Source organism: Solanum stenotomum, chromosome 10 (assembly GCF_019186545.1).
Source record: "Solanum stenotomum isolate F172 chromosome 10, ASM1918654v1, whole genome shotgun sequence".
Classification (NCBI taxonomy): Eukaryota; Viridiplantae; Streptophyta; class Magnoliopsida; order Solanales; family Solanaceae; genus Solanum; species Solanum stenotomum.
In genome coordinates this window covers 1,295,940-1,319,708 of record NC_064291.1, presented here as the reverse complement: position 1 = coordinate 1,319,708, position 23,769 = coordinate 1,295,940, and the positions used below count along the sequence as shown (strand labels likewise).

General features: G+C 35.1%; 2 protein-coding genes and 2 pseudogenes across 3 annotated transcripts in view; all 4 read left to right on the top strand.

Annotated features, from left to right (window-relative positions):
* Positions 1 to 1,125: 1,125 nt before the first annotated feature.
* Positions 1,126 to 23,769, top strand: part of LOC125841872 (putative late blight resistance protein homolog R1B-12) — a 33,028-nt pseudogene continuing 10,384 nt past the window's right edge.
* On the top strand, positions 3,623 to 20,477 carry LOC125841581 (putative late blight resistance protein homolog R1A-10). The gene is made up of 4 exons (XM_049520734.1): positions 3,623 to 3,742; positions 3,837 to 3,946; positions 4,951 to 6,220; positions 20,343 to 20,477. Exons 1-3 carry the CDS (start codon positions 3,623 to 3,625, stop codon positions 5,804 to 5,806), a joined length of 1,086 nt encoding a protein of 361 aa, XP_049376691.1. The 3' UTR covers positions 5,807 to 6,220; positions 20,343 to 20,477.
* On the top strand, positions 8,698 to 11,424 carry LOC125841870 (putative late blight resistance protein homolog R1A-10; annotated as a pseudogene).
* LOC125841869 (putative late blight resistance protein homolog R1B-16) overlaps positions 18,268 to 23,769 on the top strand; it is a 20,862-nt gene continuing 15,360 nt past the window's right edge. For both annotated transcript variants that reach the window (XM_049521053.1, XM_049521052.1), the window contains exon 1: positions 18,268 to 20,919. In XM_049521053.1, coding sequence (XP_049377010.1) covers positions 18,312 to 20,919 — 2,608 coding nt within the window. In that variant the 5' untranslated portion in view covers positions 18,268 to 18,311. The remainder of the gene's footprint in view (positions 20,920 to 23,769) is intronic.

Here is a 23,769-nt window from a genome sequence, read left to right as displayed (position 1 = left end):
CTTTCAGTAAAATTTTACCTGAATGCTCATCACTTATTCTTTCGTTTTCCTCTCCTTCAGAGTTTTAGTTGGCCGCCAAATTTGTTGCAACGAGAAAAAAGGGAAACTAAGCAAATACCTCATAAAAGTATAATAATTACAAACATATACCCCTTTATATTCATATCCTACTAAATAATTACATTATGTATTCCCAAATAATTTAGCTTAGTATCATATATTGTATTGGTATCATTAAAACTGATAATTTCGCCTAATTGATACTAAATCAGTATATATATACTATATTGGTATCATTAAGGTTTCTTGTTCAGAAATTACTCAATAGTCAATGATACTATAAGAGTATATATAATCAGCCTTAATGATATCAATACAATATATGATACTGATTTAGTATCAGTTAAGCGAAAATTACCAATCTTAATGAATGGGGGTATGAGTTGTAATTATTTATTAGAGAATAGATATTTCAGGAATTACATTGAGTTTGAATATAAACTTGTAATTATTTTGAGTTTTATGTAGTTTTTCCAAAGGGAAAATATTATTAAACCCTATTTACTCCAATTCATTTGTGCACATGGGTTAAGTGATATAGGCTAATAATTAAATTATGGATTTGATCCATTAACCACCAACTAAAATAAATTATTTAAAATTACTCATAAATTAATAGCCATACTTAAACAAATAGTTCAAAATTCCATAACCAATTTCACCGACTGATCAAGAAATTACTACTTGGGGGCAACTATTGAGAAGGGTAAAATAGTACCCCCTCCGTTTCAAAAAGAATGACCTCCTTTCCTTTTTAGTATGTTTAAAAAAGAATGACTTCTTTTATTTTTTGGTAACATTTTAATTTCAGCTTTTCACATGACATGTTTAAAGCCACAAGATTGAAGAGCAATTTAGTACATTGACATAACTTTAATTTAGGATTACAAAATTCAAAAGTCTTCTTTAATTTCTAAAACTTTTTGTCAAGTCAAACTAGATCACTCTTTATAAAACGAAGAAAGTAACATTATGAAAATTTTAAAATATGACCTTCCGGGCCTTACAAATAATCAAGTCAATTATTAGAAAATGACTGCAATTTGCAGATACATTCTAGGAAACTAGGAGCAATTACTAGTATTTAATACCCTGACCAGCAGCTCAGTTGATATACTTGTCAATCAAATCTCTTCATTCACAAATCAAATCGGAGATGGCTGTTTATGCTGCTGTAACTTCTCTGATGGGAACAATGCACCTGATTTCGCAATCCAGCTTAGGCTTTCAGGAAAGTAACAAAGAATGTTCGAAATCACTCTACGAGAAGGTTGGTTCTCTGTTAGAGTTTCTTGACAATTCTGATAATGAACTGATGAAGGATCTGCAGAAAAAGGTGAAAGATCTAGCAAACGAAGTAGAAGATGAAGTCGAATCGCAAGTAGTGCGGATTATGGAGAAGGATAAACATATTCAAAAAGAGGCAAATGAGAGGCTTCGTAAGATCTTGGAACAAGCTATAGAAGACATCGATTCTGTGAAGGAAGAGCTCAGCAAGCAGAGGAACAAGAATAACAATTTGGTAGCTGGAAATTGTTTGCTTGGTGGTCCTACTTCACCACGATCGCATGTTTCAACCCTTGAGAACGACATGGTGGGGCACAGCAATGAACAAGCGAGAGTGCGGGTTGAGCTTACCGGGCCCTCATCTCAACTGGAAGTCATCTCCATTGCTGGGATGGGAGGCATAGGCAAGTCAACTTTTGCCAAAAGGCGTTTGGCAAAAATGATTGTCCAGCTAAATTTGAGAAGGTCGGAAAGGTAATTGTAGGAAATTGCAACGGATTACCACTAATGATTTCTGTGGTTGCAGGGTCTCTTTCTAGCAAGAGGACGCTGGACGAGTGGAATGAAGTAGATCAAAGTGTAACCTCATTAGTAAACCTTGATGATTATCAACGTTGCTCAGGAGTGCTTGCTTTGAGCTACAATCATCTTCCTTCCCACTTGAAAGCTTGCTTTCTGTATTTCGGAGTTTTCAAAAAAGCTAGTGAAATTTCTGTGGAAAACTTGATTAGATTATGGATGGCAGAAGGACTCTGTAAGCTGAGGGGGATTGGGGAATTGGAAAAAGAAGCTTCTAGTCTACTACATGATCTTATTGATAAAAGTCTAATTGTTGTTTGCAAGCATAGTTTGGATGGCAAAATCAAGACATGTAGGATTCATGATCTTCTCCATGATTTATGCTTGAGAGAATCGGAAAGTGAGAGTCTTTTGTATGTTTCAAATCCCTCAATTTCAGGTACCAAACATCGTCGGTGGGTTTCATTTCATCAAGAGCCAGTGCGAGATTTTTTTTCTCTTCCCTTCCCTACTTATGGTAAAACACGTTCTCTTCATTTCCTTGCGGTAAAACCGAACAAACTTGAATTTGAATTAGGATTAGACCGTTTCAAACTTCTTAGAGTATTGGACTTGCTGGGATCAGGCCTGACACATTTACCTGACGGATTATCAAACCTAGTTTCCTTGAGGTATTTGAGGGCTGATTTCAGTGGATATCTACCAATTTATAAACTTCAGAATTTACAATTTCTTAGTTTTCGTCATCTTTATAAGTTTCTACCCGTTGATCTTCACTTACCAGATGGAACCTGGAAAATGTCTCAATTGATGCATCTTGACTCTGCAATTTTTTATTTGTGTTCTCCTCCAAAGGTATCTGGCAATAAGTACTGGGTTTTGGAAAACCTGCAAAGTGCTCATGGGTTGAGACCTGATTGTTGCACAAAAGAAATGTTTGAAGGGATTAAAAAGGTGAAAAAATTGGGGATTTGTGGCTACAGTGATCATTTCTATGATGCGCCCAAATGCCTAGATAATCTTAGATATTTACCTGAGCTAGAGGTACTAAAAATATTATTATACGACAGTTGCATAAGTGGTTTCAGAAATTCTTTTCATTGGCAGCCAGTTCCATGTGTGGGTTCTTTCCCACTGAATCTCAAGAAGCTGACACTTCAAGGAACTCATCTATTATGGTCAAAACTGACAATCATTAGCAAGTTGCCCAAACTCGAGGTGCTCCAATTTAAGGCATTAAAGTTGTTTGGTGATGAGCTTGGAGAAACTGTCTGGGAAGTATCAGATATGGGATTTCCTAAATTGAAATTTTTTCTCATAGAGAAGAAGGGTCTTAAAAACTGGAAGGCCACCGACGATTCTTTTCCATGCCTTGAGCATGTAATTATCAAAAACTGTCATTTCTTACAAGAGATTCCTAATGAATTTGCAGAGAGTATGACACTGAAGCGAATTGAGTTATGGGGATGTACTCCTTCCCTCGTGAATTTCGCTAAGGAGATCCAAAAAGAGCAAGAGATTTTGGGAAACAACATACTTCAAGTTTATGCCTATGACACAATTTGAGGTAAGTAAAATAAATAAGTTTTAACTTTTGATGAAATGTGTTATATCAGTAGATGAGAATTCTAAACTGTCTTTTGGTGTTACACTACCCATATCGCCAATAGACATTAGCTAAGTTCAAAGCACAAATTGTCAGTAGATTAAACCTAAAGGTAAATAACAAGGGAAGTGTAAAAAGCATTGCCAGCAAATGATTTTCCTTCTCATACTAGATGATGTTAGGGAAGCTATAAATTTGGATCATGTAGGTATGCCCCAATCTGAAGATCTCGCAAGAAGCAATGTAATTATAACTTCTCATTCTTTGGAGGTTTGTAGGTAAATGAAGATGAGAAGAGACACCGAACTGAATGTTTCCACATTGGAGGCAGATGAATCACGACAACTGTTTGTCAAAAATGCAGGAGATGATGCCAACTTTTGTTGTAAAGATTCACATTTTGTTGCCTCATTCAGGAGTAACTAAGCAGATGATGGGAACTCCTGTACAAGAGAGACGAAATTTCAAGCTAAAGTTAATCAGTCGAGTTTGCTGTGATGTATTTTCTGTCAGATGTCTTGAGTTTTTTCTGCCAATAATTGTTCCTTGTTTGTACCCTTTTTCTTTCTGGTTATGATATTTTGATTGCTTGATTGTACACTGAGTAATTTCTTGTTTTGATTGTGTTCTGTAATTAACTGGTATTCTGGAGTTGCTACGGAAATGTTGTAAATAAACCTTTTAACTTATTAAAACAAACTGGTATTGCCTTCTGGTATTGTACATTCAAAATTTAGCACATGTTCTTGCTTTTCCATGTTTTTGCTCCCATGATAACACTTCAGATTGTGTTTGATGAAACTTTTAATATTTGAAATTGATAAGTTGGTTACAACAATAACATAAAGTTATAAGTTGAGATAATTGTGAAGAAAAACGGCTTCCATCCAAAAGTGTGAGGAGTCATCTTGAAAAAATAAACAGAATACATAGAGTTACTTACTGTGTTATACTGTTATTGGTTTTTTAATTTAAATTTAGTTCTGGTTTACTAATTTGTTATCCCAAACTCACTGGCCTGACTAGTCGCAGCTCTTTTCCAGAAGTTTCTTCATTTAACTTCTGTCATGATGATCTCTTAATGATGACCAAAAGGCAACATAATCATCTTCTTCAGACACAGAACAAATCGTTGTGAAACAAAATGATATGCTTGTGGAAATACACTGAGTTTGTTGTTGTTGCTGGAATCCTTTTCTTTTTTTTTGTTCTGCTGTCTGCAAAGGGAATGACAAGACTCTGTCCACAATGTGCCAATGACTATTGCAAAAAGCTTCATATTCAAAAGTTCTGGTTTTCTGTTGGAGGTCTATCATGAGACGCTCATTGGGAAGGAAATATATGTCTTAGAGCCTTATGACAACACTGAAGAGCACATTAATCGAGCTGAAGCGCTCAACACTTTTCGTGCCTCGTTTCAGAGCTTAAGTGCACCTTTGACTATGCTGTTTGAATTAATTTCCTGATGACAACAAAAGAAGCCTATGGAGCATAGAAGCCTGGGAAGACATTAGAGGTTGGTTTCCAGAAAACAACAAAAGAAGCCGAATACTGTTGACTACTCGGATCACGGAGGTTGCTCGAGATGCTAGCTATCCTAAGAATCCTTTTCCAATGCGTTTCCTAGATCCAGAAGAAAGTTGGAATTTGTTTTGCCAAAAGGCGTTTGGCAAAAATGATTGTCCAGCTAAATTTGAGAAGGTCGGAAAGGTAATTGTAGGAAATTGCAACGGATTACCACTAATGATTTCTGTGGTTGCAGGGTCTCTTTCTAGCAAGAGGACGCTGGACGAGTGGAATGAAGTAGCTCAAAGTGTAAGCTCATTAGTAAACCTTGATGATTATCAACGTTGCTCAGGAGTGCTCACTTTGAGCTACAATCATCTTCCTTCCCACTTGAAAGCTTGCTTTCTGTATTTCGGAGTTTTCAAAAAATCTAGTGAAATTTCTGTCGAAAATTTGAATAGATTATGGATGGCAGAAGGACTCTGTAAGCTGAAGGGGATTGGGGAATTGGAAAAAGAAGGTTCTAGTCTACTACATGATCTTATTGATAAAAGTCTAATTGTTGCTTGCAAGCATAGTTTGGATGGCAAAATCAAGACATGTAAGATTCATGATCTTCTCCATGATTTATGCTTGAGAGAATCGGAAAGTGAGAGTCTTTTGTATGTTTCAAATCCCCCAATTTCAGATACCGATGTTCTTCAACTTGGTCGGTGGGTTTCATTTCATCAAGAGCCAGTGGAAGATTTTTTTTCTCTTCCCTTCCCTACTTATGGTAAAACACGTTCTCTTCATTTTCTTGCGGTAAAACCGTCCAATTTTAGATAGGAATTAGGATTAGACCATTTCAAACTTCTTAGAGTATTGGACTTGCTGGGATCGGGCCTGATATATTTCCCTAATGGATTATTAAACCTAGTTTCCTTAAGGTATTTGAGGGCTGGGTTCATCAGTGGATATCTACCAATTTATAAACTTCAGAATTTACAATTTCTTAGTTTTCGTAATGTTCATAAGTGTGTACCTGTTAAGCATCACTTACCAGATGGAACCTGGAAAATGTCTCAATTGAGGCATATCGACTCTGCAGTTTTTTGTTTGTGTTCTCCTCCAAAGGTATCTGGCAATAAGTACCGGGCTTTGGAAAACTTGCAAAGTATTCATGGGCTGAGACCTGATTGTTGCACAAAAGAAATGTTTGAAGGGATTAAAAAGGTGAAAAAATTGGGGATTTGTGGCGAGGTTAGTTACTTCGATGATGCGCCCAAATGCCTAGATAATATTAGATATTTACCTGAGCTAGAGGCACTAAAAATCTTATCATACCAACATTACAGAGATGATTTCCTTCCTAGGCTTCCAGTTCCATGTGTGGGTTCTTTCCCACCGAATCTCAAGAAGCTGACACTTCAAGGAAATCATCTATTATGGTCGCAACTGACAATCATTAGCAAGTTGCCCAAACTCGAGGTGCTCCAATTGAAGGAATTAAAGTTGTTTGGTGATGAGCTTGGAGAAACTGCCTGGGAAGTATCAGAAATGGGATTTCGTAATTTGAAATTTTTGCTCATAGAGAAGATGGATCTTAAATGCTGGAAGGCTACCGACGATTCTCTCCCATGCCTTGAGCGTGTAATTATCAAAAACTGTCGTTTCTTACAAGAGATTCCTAATGAATTTGTAGATAGTATGACACTGAAGCGAATTGAGTTATGGGGATGTACTCCTTCCCTTGTGAATTTCGCTAAGGAGATCCAAAAAGAGCAAGAGATTTTGGGAAACAACATACTTCAAGTTTATGCCTACGACACAATTTGAGGTAAGTAAAATAAATAGGTTTTGACTTTTGATGAAATGTGTTATATCAGTAGATGAGAATTCTAAACTGTCTTTTGGTGTTGTGGTATAGGTTACACTGCCCATATCGCCAATAGACATAAGCTAAGTTCAAAGCACAAATTGTCAGTAGATTAAACCTAAAGGTAAATAACAAGGGAAGTGTAAAAAGCATTGCCAGCAAATGATTTTCCTTCTCATACTAGATGATGTCAGGGAAGCTATAAATTTGGATCATGTAGGTATGCCCCAATCTGAAGATCTCGCAAGAAGCAATGTAATTATAACTTCTCATTCTTTGGAGGTTTGTAGGTAAATGAAAATGAGAAGAGACACTGAACTGAATGTTTCCACATTGGAGGCAGATGAATCTCGACAACTGTTTGTCAAAAATGTAGGAGATGATGCCAACTTTTGTTGTAAAGATTCACATTTTGTTGCCTCATTCAGGAGTAACTAACCAGATATGGGAACTCCTGTACAAGAGAGACACAAAATTTCAAGCTAAAGTTAATCAGTCGAGTTTGCTGTGATGTAATTTCTGTCAGATGTCTTGAGTTTTTTCTGCCAATAATTGTTCCTTGTTTGTACCATTTTTTTTTCTGGTTTTGTTATTTTGATTGCTTGATTGTACACTGAGTAATTTCTTGTTTTGATTGTGTTGTAATAAACTGGTATTGTGTTGCTTTTGGTATTGTACATTCAAAATTTAGCACATGCTCTTGCTTTTCCATGTTTTTGCTCTCGTGATAACACTTCAGATTGTGTTTGATGAAACTTTTAATATTAGAAATTGATAACAATGTCCAAATGTTGGTTACAACAATAACATAAAGTTATAAGTTGAGATAATTGTGAAGAAAAACGACTTCCATCCAAAAGTGTGAGGCGTCATCTTAAAAAAATAAACAGAAAACATAAGAGTTACTTACTGTGTTATACTGTTATGGGTTTTTTTATTCAAATTTAGCTCTGCTTTACCAATTTGTTATCCCAAACTCACTGGCCTGACTAGTCCCAGCTCTTATCCCGAAGTTTCTTCCTTTAACTTCTATCGTGATGATCTCTTAATGATGACCAAAAGGCAACTTAATCATCTTCTTCAGACACAGAACAAATCGTTGTGAAACAAAATGATACGCTTGTGGAAATACACTGAGTTTGCTGTTGTTGCTGGAATCCTTTTCTTTTTTTTTGTTCTGCTGTCTGCAATGGGCATGACAAGACTGTCCACAATGTGCCAATGACTATTGCAAAAAGCATCATATTCAAAAGTTTTGGTTTTCTGTTGGAGGTCTATCATGAGACGCTCATTGGGAGGAAATATATGTCTTAGAGCCTTTATGACAACACTAATGGGCATTTCAAGTAGAAGCGTTCAACATGTTTCGTGCCTCGCTTCAGACCTTAAGTGTAACTTTGACTATGCTGTTTGAATTACTTTCCTGATGACAAATTGTTTGGATTTCATAAAATTTAACTTCAGTGTTTCAATATTCTGTAAGTCTATCCAGACTAGCTCTCAGTCCCTCTTGGTTATTAATAAAACTATAATTTTGGTAAAAATATTCTAGTTGTTGAGGCTTAATAATGGTTCTTCCTTTTTTTGTTTGTTCTGTTATTCTCTTATGGAAATAACTAGACGTATTGTTTGTTCTGTTATTCTTACGGAAATAACAAGACGTTTTGTTTGTTCTGTTATTAATATCTTTTGCTATGTGCAAACATTGTGCCAATGATTTGGTGTTCTAGGAAAACTTGATGAGAATTAACAATTGCTTAGAAATTAACGACCACCTATGTTGAGTTGTTGACTGTGATATAATTAGTTGTATCATACTTTGTTGTTTCCAGTGTGCAAAATGCTTAAATATACTTAGCATTTGTTGTAAACTTCTTATCTATCCTTTTCGAGTGGCAACATTCCGCAAATCTATTCATTAACAAATCTTGTATTGATCTCTGAAGGTACTTAGCAATAGAGATGGCCGCTTATGCTGCTGTAACGTCTCTGATGGGAACAATGCACCTTCTTTCTCAATCCAGCTTAGACCTTCATGAGGGTAACAAAGAACATTTGGAATCACTCTACGACAAGGTTGGTTCTCTACTAGAGTTTCTTGACAATTCTGATAATGAACTGATGAAGGATCTGCAGAAAAAGGTAAAAGATCTAGCAAATGAAGTAGAAGATGAAGTCGAATCACAAGCTTTGCTGATTATGGAGAAGGATGAACATATTCAAACAGAGGCGAATGAGAGGCTTCTTATAATCTTGCAACAAGCTATACCAGACATCGATTATGTGAAGGAAGAGCTCAGCAAGCAGAGGAAGAATAACAAGCTGCAAGCTGGAAATGGTTCGGTTGGTGGTACTTGTTCACCACAATCGGATGTTTCAACCATTGATAACAACGTTGTGGGGTACAACATTGAACAAGAGGTCATGCTGCGTCAACTTACCGGAGACTCGTTTCAAATGGAAGTCATCTCTATTGTTGGGATGGGTGGGATAGGTAAGTCAACTTTCGCCAAAAGAATGTTTTCTGATCCTTCAGTTGTGAACTTCTTTGATGTTCGTGAATGGATTACTGTGTCCAAGGACTACAGCTTAAGAAATATGCTCCTATCCCTCCTTCAAGACGCTACTGGGGTGAAAGAAGAAATCAATCCTCAAGATCAGGGAAATGATGAGGTAGAAATTGATAATGCAGAATTAGCAGATCGCTTACAAAAAAGTTTCAAGGGTAAAACGTATTTGATCGTTGTGGATGACATATGGAGCAGGGAAGCCTGGGATGAGATTAGACTATGGTTCCCAGAAAACAATAATACGAGTAGAATATTGCTGACTACTCGGATCATGGAGGTTGCTCGATATGCTAGCTATCCTAAGAATCCTTTTCCAATGCGTCCCCTGGAACCAAAGGAAAGTTGGGATTTGTTTTGCCAAAAGGCGTTTGGCGAAAAAGATTGTCCAACCAAATTTAGAACTTCCGGAAAGGTAATTGTTGAAAATTGCAAAGGATTACCACTAATACTTTCCATGGTTGCAGGGACACTCTCTAGCAAAAGGACACTGGACGAGTGGAATCAAGTAGCTCAAGGTGTGAGCTCATTAGTAAACGTTGATGATTATCAGCATTGCTCAAGAGTTCTCGCTTTGAGCTACAATTATCTTCCTTCACATTTGAAAGCTTGCTTTCTATATTTCGGAGTTTTTCCAAAAGCTAGTGAGATTTCTGTGAAAAAGTTATCAGATTATGGATTGCAGAAGGACTTTTTGAGCTAAGAGGACGACTCAGGGATTTGGAAGAAGTGGCTGATAGTCTTCTACATGATCTTATTGATAAAAGTCTAGTCATGGTTAGCAAGCGAAGCTTGGATGGTAAAATCAAGACATGTAAGATTCATGATCTTCTCCACGATTTATGCTTGATAGAATCTGAAAGTGAGAATCTTTTATGTTTCTAATTCCAAAACAGTTGTTCCTCAAGATCATCGATGGGTTTCAGTTCATTCAGATCGAGGTTTTATTTCTCCATTTGGTACTTGTAACAAAACACGTTCTGTTCATTTACCTTATGGAATACTGGAATTCAATATTCTTAAATTAGGACTAGACCGTTTCAAACTACTTAGAGTATTAAACTTGGCGAGAGTGAAGTTGATGTCTTTCCCTAGTGAATTATCAAACTTAGTCTCTTTAAGGTATTTTTCTATGATGGTTTATGGGAGAATGTAATATCTACCAATTTACAAGCTTTTGAATTTACAAACTTTTATTTTTCTTCTAGACTCTAGATACAGTATTACTGTACAATTACCAAATGGAATTTGGAAAATGTCTCAATTGAGGCACCTCCACAGTAGAAGCATTTATTTTTTGAATTCTCCTCCAAACAAGTATCGGGTTTTGGAAAACTTGCAAAGTGTTTCTGGGTTGAATCCTTCTTGTTGCACAAAAGAAATATTCGAAGGGATTAAGAAAGTGAAACAGTTGGGTATTTGTAACTTTGAGATGAACTTTTCTAGTGATCATCCCAATTGCCTAGATAATCTAAGATATTTACATGAGCTCGAGGCACTAAGTATTGTATCATACTCGTTACCTCGTGGTCTTCCATGTCCAGCTTCCTTCCCACCAAATCTCAAGAAGTTGACACTTTGTAAAACCTTTCTACTATGGGAGGACATGGCGATTATTAGCAAGTTGCCTAAACTCGAGGTACTCCAATTGAAGGCTCAGGCCTTTGAATGTAATGATTGTAATGGGGAAACAGTCTGGGAAGTAATAGATATGGGATTTCCTGTATTGAAATTCTTCCTCCTTGAGTGGTTGGATCTTGAATATTGGAGAGCTACCGATGATTATATCCCATGCCTTGAACGCATAATTATCAGAAATTGCCACAAGTTGAAAGAGATTCCACAAGTACTTGCTGATAGTGTGACACTGCAGCTAATTGAGTTACGGGGATGTTCTTCTTCCCTCGTGACTTTTGCTACGAAGATCCAAGAAAATCATGAGGATTTGGGAAACAACATACTTAAAGTTGATGCCTTTGACACAATTAGAGGTAAGTAGAATGATTCTTCAATATCCATCATATGTTTTACTAGTAATTGATGATCTAATGACTTGGGTTGAAAATTTTGTGTGCATATAACTACTAGTATATTGTTTGATTGTTATACGACAGGTAAAATTGAATATTTCATATGTATAGGCTCTGTGAAATGTGTTGGAAATGAAGACACTTTTGAAAGAGTGGTATGCCAATTGTTGCAAAGAAAACAAAAACTATGCCCTTACATCTATGATAAGCGTACTGTGATTAGATAGGACATGACGCAGTTTCAACTTATCGAGGACATGACCTTAAATAGGAGGATGTGGAGGTCATGAATTAGGGTAGAAGGTTAATAGGTAGTGGAGTGTTCTCTTGCTTCGCGAAGGGTTTAGGCTTAGTGATGTGTGTCTGTCGTTCTATTTGTTTTATTCTTGTAGTGTGTTGCTATTTCGTGCTATCACCATCTGTTTTGTTATGGTGTTTCAATTATTGCATTATTTTCTTCTTGTTACTGTTTTCTTTCGTATTGGTTGCTTCACTGTCGTTTTCCTATATGTACCTACTTTGATTTGTTGTACTTGAGCCGAGAGTCCTCCATAAAAAGCCTCTCTACCTCCACGAGGTAGTGGTAAGGTATGTATACACTCTACCCTCCGTAGACCCTACTTGTTGGACTTCATTGAGTATGTTGTTGATGTTACATCTATGATAAACAGGGCAACGTTTTTTCAACAATATTGGCTTAGATATGCTCTTCGATAACGTTTTTAACAATGGTGGTTGAAGCTAGATATGTTAAATCTCTTGAATAATGTGCAGAAGTACGTGTGTCCTACCGAAGAAGACGCAAATGAAGAAGAAGCTGGGGATAGAAAAGGTTCGGTTGAACCCCCTTACTCTCACATGGCTCCGCCCCTGGTAGGATTACACTGGATTGTCATTGTTGTTCTTATTCTTGTTTCTCATAAAGTGGGGTTGATTTTATCATTAATACTCAATTTTGTCTAGAAAACAAGAACTAGAATGTGTAATATTAGTTCATTTGCACTTTTGCCCCTACAAGTTTCTGAGTACGTGCGTTGCACGTGTGACTAGGGGTGTACAAACCGAACCGATGAACCAAGTCAAACCAAGAAAAAAAACCGACTTATGGTTTGGTTTGATTGGTTTGGCGTTGAAAAAAAAAACCGATCACTCTTGATTTGGTTTGATATTAATAAAAAAAAAGTCAAACNTTGTTCTTATTCTTGTTTCTCATAAAGTGGGGTTGATTTTATCATTAATACTCAATTTTGTCTAGAAAACAAGAACTAGAATGTGTATTATTAGTTCATTTGCACTTTTACCCCTACTAGTTTCTGAGTACGTGCGTTGCATGTGTGACCCATGCAAGTTTTTATAGATTCATTACAACGATTAAGTATATATGAAAATATCTTATTAGTAATAAAATAACAATTACAAATAAATTTTTAAAAGGGTGACAAAAACAACATTTATAAATTTTGAACTTTGGTTAGTAGTTAGCAAATTTTCAATCATGTCACAAATGGCTAACAGAGCCCCAAATAAACCCAGACATACGAAAATAAAAAATTTAAGAAAATTATATTAAAGAAGTCTAATATATAGAGAAACACACAGAAAATGAATAGAGAAGGAAAAATATACAACATACATATCCTTTCTTACACTTTAGTCATAACAATATAGAGGAAAACGAAATACAAAATTAATACATAACTTTTTGAATTTTTTGTCGACGTCTTCCATAACCAATCAAAATTATAGTCTTCTTCATTGAGTCAAACTAAAGAATGAATCAAATATTACAAAATAATATAAGTGCTTCACTACTTTGACAATATAATGACAAAGGATAATCTTGGTGGGGGTCTCATAAAACAAAAAATATATGAATTTATATAGATAAAAGCGCAGAAATACCAAAAGGTATCTTAAAGGTTCAAATTAAACATTTGGAGGTTATGATTATAAAAAGCATGCAATTTATGAATATTAAGATATCAATTGAATAGGTAATTAGATTTAAAAAAATACTATTAAATCTAGAGGAACTACGCAAACCTAATTCTCACCTTAATCAAATATGTAGGCATGTTTCCTCAAGTTCGATGATTAAAGTTCAAAAAATTAAATAAAATTATTAAATTTTTATTCAAGAAAATGAAAAAGTTTTTATCCTTGTTAAGAAAAGAATGTTTATCCTTATTCAAAAATATAAAAAAAAATAGTTTTTACTTCACATTTCAATTAATTTTAGAATGAAAAAAAAAGATAAATAATTTTTTAGAACATAGAAAAGTGTCATATCACTTTTTTAAGAAGAGAAAATTCAAGAATGACCAAACTGAAAAGCAAAGTAAAATTACAATTAAATTTGAACATTAAATTACCCCTTTTTTCTTGCTTGCCAATGGTTCTCACTTCTCGGTACTAGATTGTTTTCTAAAGGAGAGATAACTCTAACTTTTCACCTAGGAAATCAATTAACAATTGAAAGCAAAGTGAATTAGGAAATCAATTAACAATCATAAAAATTCTTGATGAATGATAAAAAAATTCTTTATATTGATTTTGTTTTTGTAAAGGAATTAATGCATATTCATTTCTTCCGGTTGTCACTCGATCGAATTTTCAAAATCATGCCAAAGTATGCACGTCTTGGTTCATAAGTTGTGATGACTTCAACCTTTCATCCAATATTCATGCTATTTGAACAAATCAGTCTTTAAAACTTCACAGTCATGTTGCAGAACTCGTGTTCCTCTTCACAATTTTAATTTTACCTTCAAATTGGCAAAAAGAGAGGTAAATTGAAAACTTGTAACGCAGGAGATGATACCTTGCACACAATAGCTATGTCGACAAAATACCAATTGAAAATTATAGTGTGTATATCCTGAAAAGGAGAGAAAATAAGAGCACATCACACATGAGTTATTTAATAAAGAGTACGTACTATATTTATTGAAAGAAAGTAGTCATGGATCATGAGTAAATTCCAACTTTTCAGTATAAGTACTCACATATACATCATTTGTAATGATGAATTGAAGACTTGTTGTAAGGGATGAGAATTGGAGAAAGAACATGAAGAAAGGAGGTGTATTTTAGTACACAAAGGACTCGACTGTTGAGTTTTGTTAGACTGAAAACATTAGCGGCTTTTGGGTTTATTTGACGGAACAGTTATCTAATATATTAATAATTAACAATTAAAGTCATTAAGAAGTAGAAAATGATAAGTTGTAACATCGATCTAACCATGTATTTTTTCTATTTTAATTGTAATTATTGATTTTATTTTAAATGATTTTAATTAAAAAATAAGTGAAGGGCATTTTCGTAATTCAACTTTGAATTTTAAAATCTTCTCACTTATAATAATCTATGATTTTGTGATGCTGTTTGAGCAAATAATTTTTTTGCAAGATTTAAGTTTATATTTTCGTATGATAATATTCTATAAGTAATTATGTCTTCGCACCCTTAAAGAGTGTATGTATGTATGCTAAGTATAAGTTCGATTGCTAAGGATAAAATTAAAAGACCAGTCCATTTGAAGGTCAAATTGTGTCATTTCTTCTTATTATAATTGCCATTTTTAATTGATTGATTAGCTCTTGTGAAAAATTGGTCCAGTAATTTGATTTTTCTTGACCTATTTTTTAAGAATTACAACACATTATCCTACAACAAATGAACCAAAAAATTCTATCTTTTATCTTGTTTTTATGCCACTTTCAAGAATTTATGACTCTTCTCATAGTACTTACAGTACTGTTTGCTCCTCTTCACAATTTTACAAGCAGCAAACAAATATAATCATATCAATAAACCAAGATATAAATGTTACAGTAGAATTTCTTGATATTATCGAAATAAAATAAAAAATTACAATAAAAAAATAATAAGTTTGTGTACTGACAGTGATGAATTTTTGGCATCATCAGTAGGTAATAATTGAACAAATTATTTTAACGACATTGTATTTTAATAAAGGGAAAAAGCTTAAATATATCTCCGAACTTTCAAAAATGATATATATATATCCTTCGTTATACTTTTGGATCATATATACATTTACCGTCATAATTTTGGATCATATATACCGTTTGATCAAACGGAAAAACACGTGGCATGATCTCAAATATTTGTCCTATTTTATTTTCTTTTATTTTTTTATCCAAAATTTAATCTCTCTCTTCTCTTTCTCTCTCCAAGTTCATATTGTGGTTTTTCCTCTCTCCACCGTATCGCCGGAAAATTCTCTCAATCTTCGACACATTTCACATTTTTATATATAATTTTAATGGCCAAAGTCATCTGTAGCCACTCAAAGTTGTCCTCATTATTCATTTAGACACCTCAACTACACCTAGTACCTATTGAACACCTCTACCACCCCAGATTTGAACCATCTAAGCATTTTTTTATCACTTTTCATAAACTGTGTGGCGCGTGTATTTAAGCTCCCCACGTGTATCCGACGTGTATAGAATGACCATTTAACAACTACCACGTGTATCCGACGTGTATTTGTAAATGTCTTAATTGGGGAAGATTCCTAAATCGTTAAAATTGACATAACACTTCTCTCTCTCTCTTCGCGATTTTTTCCAAATTGAAGCTCTCCATCTTCGCGATTTCCTCCAGATTGAAGTTGGATTCGTCTTGTTCGTGTTACAATCTTGAAGATTTCCTTGTGTAAGTTAGGATTGTTAATGATTTTTACATGCTTTGTTAAATGAATTCCAAAAAGCTAGGGTTTTGTAAAAATATAGGGTTTGTGATTTTTGCGAATATTCTGTCCTTTCTTTACTATTACCCAGAAAATATGCTTTAAAACTTTGTTTTTTAGTTGTTGTATGGGTTATATGAGTATATTCCGTTATCTTAAGCTAGGGTTTGTTTGATATTTTGTAGGGCTAACAATTGACCATGGAGGAGAGCCTTATATTTACAAAGATTTACCACGGTGGAATCTTATTCGAGATATCTGTCCCTACTTATGTTGGAAACTGTGTGTCTGCACTCAGGTATATTATTAAGGACCACTTTTCCATTTTGGAACTACTGTATTATACTAAAGAATTAGGGTATGAAACTGTTGGAGGCTTTTATGTGAAGGGTTTATTGAATAAAAAAGGGGTCCTAATTATAACTGACCAACCTCTCCTACACCTAATTAAAGACTTAAAACATGAGGACACTTTTGAAGTATTTGTCTGTCATGTATTAGATGAACCCTTACTTGACACTGAGGGACCTAGAGGCTATCTAACTAATGTTGGTGGTGAAGGTGTTGATGTTGACCTTGGTGAAGAGGGTGAGGCTGTTAACTTAGGTGGAGAAGGTGAGGCTGTTGACCTAAGTGGAGAAGGTGAGGCTGTTAACCTTGGTGGTGAGGGTGTTGATGTTAACATTGGTGAAGAGGGTGTGGATGATAACCTAGGTAGAGATGGTGTGGATGATAACCTAGGTAGAGAAGGTGAATCNTAGTGGGTGGGGGGTAAAAAAATAAAAAATTGAAATTAAAAATATCTTTTAAAAGCAATTTTTAATATTTTTTTGGGAGGGGGTGGGGTAAAAAAATTGAATTTAAAAACAGGCTTTAAAATTATTTTATTTTTTGGGGGGGTTGGTGGTTTGAGGGTACGGACAAAATAAATTGATTTTTTCAACAAAAAAATAATTGTAATTTGAAGTTGGAAGAGAGTTTTGGAAAATGTTTTCCTTTAAGTTTAGAAGGGAAGTCATTTTTCTTAAATTTGAGGAAAATGAGTTGATTTGGAAAACATTTTCCAAAACATTTAGCCCAACCAAACATGAGAAAATTGAAAAACATTTTTCGAAAAATGTTTCCTTCATACCAAACACACCCTTAGGGTTTGTGGTGCTATTTTGGAAAACACTTTCTGGAAGATCTAATTGCTTAAGTTTTGATTACATTTGTGAAGGATCAAATTCCGTTCTCTGTTCTCTTGGTGCTTAGATTTGAGTAGTTTGATCCGCTCACTTTTTTCGTTTTTGAATTGTGAGCGTTGAATTTTTCTCAAACATATTTTGGTGTACAAAACTTGAAATTGCAGACCTTCACCATTGATCTGAGATTTATGGGAGGGGGAGTGATGGAAATCTAGAGAGCTTGAAAATAAATCGGTGTTGAATTATTGACATCAAAATTTGGGAAGAATCTTGCCAATAGTGATTAATTGGAAATGGATGTTGATCAAGCTATGGAGATGGGTGTTGAAATTAGATGTATTGATAATGGAGATCAATTAGAAATCAGCCAAGTGAATGAATGGATTAAAAATAAATAAATTTTGGATAAAAAATAAAAATAAAATAGGGCAAATATTTTAGATCATGCCACGTGTTTTTCCATTTAATCAAAGGGTATATATGATCTAAAATTATGAAGGTAAGGATACGTATGACCCAAAAGTATAACGAAAGATATATACGTATCATTTTTGAAAGTTCGGGGGCATATACATTTTCCCTTTAATAAAATAAGATCATATTCATAAAAAAAAAAAAAAAGATTTCAAATATATTATTTTAACTCACCTCGGGTTATAGTTTAGGCCTCAATTGTTTGTCGTTAATAAAGGTCTGAATTATTTAGTGCATTTATTTTTGATTAAGTCATTGATCATTAAAGTATTGAGCGGAGGCTTAATATATTACTAATTAGAAATGGCTAGTTGATTTCTAATAGTTACTTATAATATGGTAGTGACTTTCCAGCTTTATTATAAAATGGCTAGTTGTATGTAATAAAATCAGCATCTTCTAATTGTTTAGTGTTTTGTAAACCATTTGACGAGCTCAGTTGATATAGTGATATACTTGTAAATCAAATCTCTTCATTCACAAATCTTGTATCGGAGATGGCTGTTTATGCTGCTGTAACTTCTCTGATGGGAACAATGCACCTAATTTCGCAATCCAGCTTAGACTTTCAGGAAAGTAACAAAGAATGTTCGAAATCACTCTACGAGAAGGTTGGTTCTCTGTTAGAGTTTCTTGACAATTCTGATAATGAACTGATGAAGGACCTGCAGAAAAAGGTGAAAGATCTAGCAAATAAAATAGAAGATGAAGTCGAATCACAAGTTTTGCAGATTATGGAAAAGGATGAACATATTCAAACAGAGGCAAATGAGAGGCTTCGTAAGATCTTGGAACAAGCTATAGAAGACATCGATTCTGTGAATGAAGAGCTCAGAAAGCAGAGGAACAAGAATAACAATTCGCTATCTGGAAATTGTTCGCTTGGTGGTTCTACTTCACCACGATCGCGTGTTTCAACCCTTGAGAACGACATGGTGGGGCACAGCGATGAACAAGCGAGAGTGCGGGTTGAGCTTATCGGGCACTCATCTCTACTGGAAGTCATCTCCATTACTGGGATGGGCGGCATAGGCAAGTCAACTTTTGCCAAAACGATGTTTTCCGATCCCTCAGTTATGGGCTTCTTCGATGTTCGTGGATGGATTACTGTATCCAAGGACTACAGTTTAAGAAAGATGCTTCTATCCCTCCTTCAAGACGCTATTGGCGTGAATGAAGTGCTTGATAAGAAACCCGATAATGAACTAGCTGATTGCTTGCAGAAATGTCTCAAGGGAAGAAGGTATTTGATTGTTGTGGATGACATATGGAGCACGAAAGCCTGGGAAGACATCAGACTATGGTTTCCAGAAAACAACAATAGAAGCCGAATTCTGTTGACTACTCGGATCATGGAGGTTGCTCGAGATGCTAGCTATCCTAAGAATCTTTTTCCAATGCGTTTCCTAGATCCAGAAGAAAGTTGGAATTTGTTTTGCCAAAAGGCGTTCAGCAAAAATGATTGTCCAACTGAATTTGAGAGTGTTGGAAAGGTAGTTGTAGAAAATTGCAAAGGTTTACCACTAATGATTTCTGTGGTTGCAGGGTCTCTTTCTAGCAAGAGGACGCTGGACGAGTGGAATGAAGTAGCTCAAAGTGTAAGCTCATTAGTAAACCTTGATGATTATCAACGTTGCTCAGGAGTGCTCGCTTTGAGCTACAATCATCTTCCTTCCCACTTGAAAGCTTGCTTTCTGTATTTCGGAGTTTTCAAAAAAGCTAGTGAAATTTCTATTGAAAACTTGATTAGATTATGGATAGCAGAAGGACTCTTTAAGCTGAGGGGGATTGGGGATTTGGAAAAAGAGGCTTGTAGTTTACTACATGATCTTATTGATAGAAGTTTAATTGTTATTTGCAAGCATAGTTTGGATGGAAAAATCAAGACATGTAGGATTCATGATCTTCTCCATGATTTATGCTTGAGAGAATCGGTAAGTGAGAGTCTTTTGTATGTTTCAAATACCTCAATTTCAGGTACCAATGTTCCTCAACATCGTCGGTGGGTTTCATTTCATCAAGAGCCAGTGCTAAATTTTTTCTCTCTTACCTTCCCTACTTATTGCAAAACACGTTCTCTTCATTTTCTTGCGGTAAAACCGTACCGTACTACATTTGAATTAGGACTAGACCGTTTCAAACTTCTTAGAGTATTAGACTTGCTGGGATCAAACCTGATACATTTATCTAACGTATTAGCAAACCTAGTTTCCTTAAGGTATTTGAGGGGTGATTTCAGTGGATATCCACTAATTTATAAACTTCGGAATCTACAATTTCTTAGTTTTTGTCCAGTAAATAAGCTTCTACCCAAGGAAATTCACTTACCAGATGGAACCTGGAAAATGTCTCAATTGAGGCATCTCCACTCTTCAAGTTTTTATTTGTGTTCTCCTCCAAAGATATCTGGCAATAAGTACCGGGTTTTGGAAAACTTGCAAAGTGTTCATGGGTTGAGACCTGTTTGTTGCACAAAAGAAATGTTTGAAGGGATTAAAAAGGTGAGAAAATTGGGGATTTGTGGCAAGAGTAATCACTTCTATGATGCGCCCGAATGCCTAGATTATCTTATATATTTACCTGAGCTAGAGAAACTAAAAATCTTATTATACGACCCATACGGCAGTGATTTGCTTCATAAGCAGCCAGTTCCATGTATGGGTTCTTTCCCACCGAATCTCAAGAAGCTGGCACTTCAAGGAACTCATCTATTATGGTCAAAACTGACAATCATTAGCAAGTTGCCCAAACTCAAGGTGCTCCAATTTAAGGCATTAAAGTTGTTTGGTGATGAGCTTGGAGAAACTGTCTGGAAAGTATCAGAGATGGGATTTCCTAAATTGAAATCTTTGCTCATAGAGAAGAAGGGCCTTAAAAACTGGAAGGCCACCGACGATTCTTTTCCATGCCTTGAGCGTGTAATTATCAAAAACTGTCGTTTCTTACAAGAGATTCCTAAAGAATTTGCAGATAGTATGACACTGAAGAGAATTGAGTTATGGGGATGTACTCCTTCCCTTGTGAATTTCGCTAAGGAGATCCAAGAAGAGCAAGAGATTTTGGGAAACAACATACTTCAAGTTTATGCCTATGACACAATTAGAGGTAATTAAGTGGAATGATTCTTCAACATCCATCCATTGTATGTTTTACCAGTAATTAATTGACCTGATGACTTTGATTCAAAATTTTATGTGCATAACTACTAGTATATCTTTTGATAGGTAAAATTGAATATTTCATATGTATAGACTCTGTTAAAGTGGAAGGGGGGGATGGAATTCATTAGATTGAATAAGTTGATCACATCTCTCTTACATCTTGAGAGGCCTAGCTAGTTTAGTCCATTATATTGTTGGGACATTTGGTTATAGAAATTTGTTGGAAATGAAGACACTTTTGAAAGAGTAGCATGCCAATTGTTGCAAAAAAATGTGCCCTTATACATCTATGATAAGCGTACTGAGGAGATGTGATTAGACAGAACATGGTGCAGCTTCAGCTTATCGAGGACATGGCCTTAAATCGGAGGGTGTAGAAGTCATGGATTAGGGTAGAAGGTTAGTAGGTAGTGGAGTGTTCTCTTGCTTCGGAAGGGTTTAGGCTTAGTGGTGTACGGTGTATGTCGTAGTATTTGTTTTATTCTTGTAATGTCTTGCTTTTGCTTTCTATCACCATCTGTTTTTGTTATGGTGTTTCAATTATTGCATTATTTTGTTCTTATTACTGTTTTCATCCGTATTAGTTGCTTCACTGTCTTTTTCCTAGCTATTTTATACGTACTTTGATTTGGTGTACTCGAGTCGAGAGTCTTCCAGAAACAGCCTCTCTACCTCCACGAGGTAGTGGTAAGGTATGTGTACACTCTACCCTCCCCAGACTCCACTTGTAGGATTTGATCACTAAGTATATATATATATATATATTGTTGTTGTTGTTACATATATGATCAGCAGGGTAACGTTTTCAACAATGGTTTAGATATGCTCTTCAATAACGTTNAACAGTAAGATTAGATTTAATAATTCATTTACATTTTCTGATTGATCTACAAGTTATTCATATATCCTTATTTATGCTATATAGTCTACAATGGGAGGTCCATCGCATTCTACTTTCAGAACCACATATGCAACTACACAATCAAGTTAACCAAGTTCTATTTGTGCTGACACAGAATCTGTGCCAAGACGTCCTCAAAATAGGGTTCAAGTTGGGACTGGAAGAGGATTGGGAAGAAAAAAAGCTAATGTAAGAGGGACCCCAATTGTTACTGAAAGTGATAGTTCTTCTAGTCAACTGCCACCTTTATCAGGTCACAAAATACCGTACAATTCTGCCTCATTTGCTGCTACTACTGGAGGTAACAGAAGGCCTACAACTGGTTTTGGTGTTTACTCTAATCCTACAACTGGAGCCCAAGTATTTAATGTATGTTTACTCTGTTTTAGTGTATATTCTGATAGCTATATTATGATCTTACCTTATCTTACACTTTCTTTCTTATATTACAGCCTGGTACATCAAGTGAAAAGATTCTACATGGGCCAACAAAATTGAAGAGTGCTTCACCAACCAATATAGACATTGGCTTTAAACCTCGTGGCCTAAAATGGAAGGGAAAAGATGCAGTCAGCACCTCACAGTTGCAACAAATGAAATCAAACAGGAAAAACTAAAAGTAGTTCATTTGGAAAGTTGTTATGATTTTGGCCCATGTTAAAAGGGTCTTCAACAAGCTACTCTTTAGTTTATTTTGAACACTCGTGTGATGTATTTTTGAACCATGCCTTTGTGTTAGCAAGACTATGTATTTTTGAACCATGCAAGACAATGGTTGTTTATTACCTCTCAATGCATTTGTGTTATGTATTTTTCAACCATGACTTTGTGTTATGTATTTTCCAGCCATGCATTTGTGTTATTAGCTCAGTTTTTGAACAACAATTACACAGGGCAAGTCGATCACAACAATTACACAGGGCAAGTCGATCCCAGAACTAATTTCAGAACACAGGGCAAGTTAGAACACAGGGCAAGTTAGAACACATGGCAAGTTAGAAAACAGAGGCAAGTTATAGGCAAGTTATAAAAGAGAAACTGATCAATTCACACTAGAAGTTACAAAAGAAACAATGATCAATTCATATTCAAACTTCCAATTTGATATAAAATATGAACTTAACAGACCAATTAAGTACAACACTAATTACGTGAAATAGCCTCCTAACTACTGCAAAACTAAACAATTAAGTACTACAATTTTGAACTACACAATATTAAAGAACCATTTTATAGTTAGCAGACAAAGAAAAACAATCACAACTCGGTTAAATTTGACATTTTCCCAATCCCTTTGGAGTTTAACTTCCTTGAGCTTCTTGTTCAATACCATCATCTTCTCTTCATTTTCATTCAATTGAAATTTCAAAGAATCCCTTTCTTCTTCAAGCTCTTTCACTTTTCTCTTTAGTCGATCAATCTGATTATGACCATCTATGAATCTATTCATTAAGGATGATTCATCAACATTTTCAAGTGACGGATCAATCCATCTAAAATAGCCACATCCACCATTTTCCTACAAACCACATAACAGTAATAAATATACAAAAATGTTGATTTTTCAAATAATACAATAACAGTAGTCTTTGTTCAAATAACTTCAAACCTTTGATGCTTTGCATCCAAAAAATCGACTTCAATGGAGTCCTCGAAGTTTTCAGTCGACAATAATAACCACACTTACATACATCGACTTCCTCGATATTCACTGAACTTTGTGACATTTGATAAAACACAACTGATTTAGAAGAGAGAAACGTTGGATATTTAGAGGAAGAAGAGAGAATTGGGGATTAGGGTTCTAAAATGTATTTGGGGTAAGAAGAAGAAGATTTTAATGTTAAAATATCCAAGTTAACGTTGGATGTCTTAAATACAGGGTAAAAAATG

Bases quoted from the DNA above. Each gene is read 5' to 3' on its own strand.
- LOC125841581 (XM_049520734.1), top strand. From the start codon at position 3,623: ATGATTTTCCTTCTCATACTAGATGATGTTAGGGAAGCTATAAATTTG. The intron at 3,743-3,836 runs GTTTGTAGGTAA...TCAAAAATGCAG, and splicing joins TAACTTCTCATTCTTTGGAG to GAGATGATGCCAACTTTTGT. The intron at 3,947-4,950 runs GTTAATCAGTCG...TGACAACAAAAG, and splicing joins AGACGAAATTTCAAGCTAAA to AAGCCTATGGAGCATAGAAG.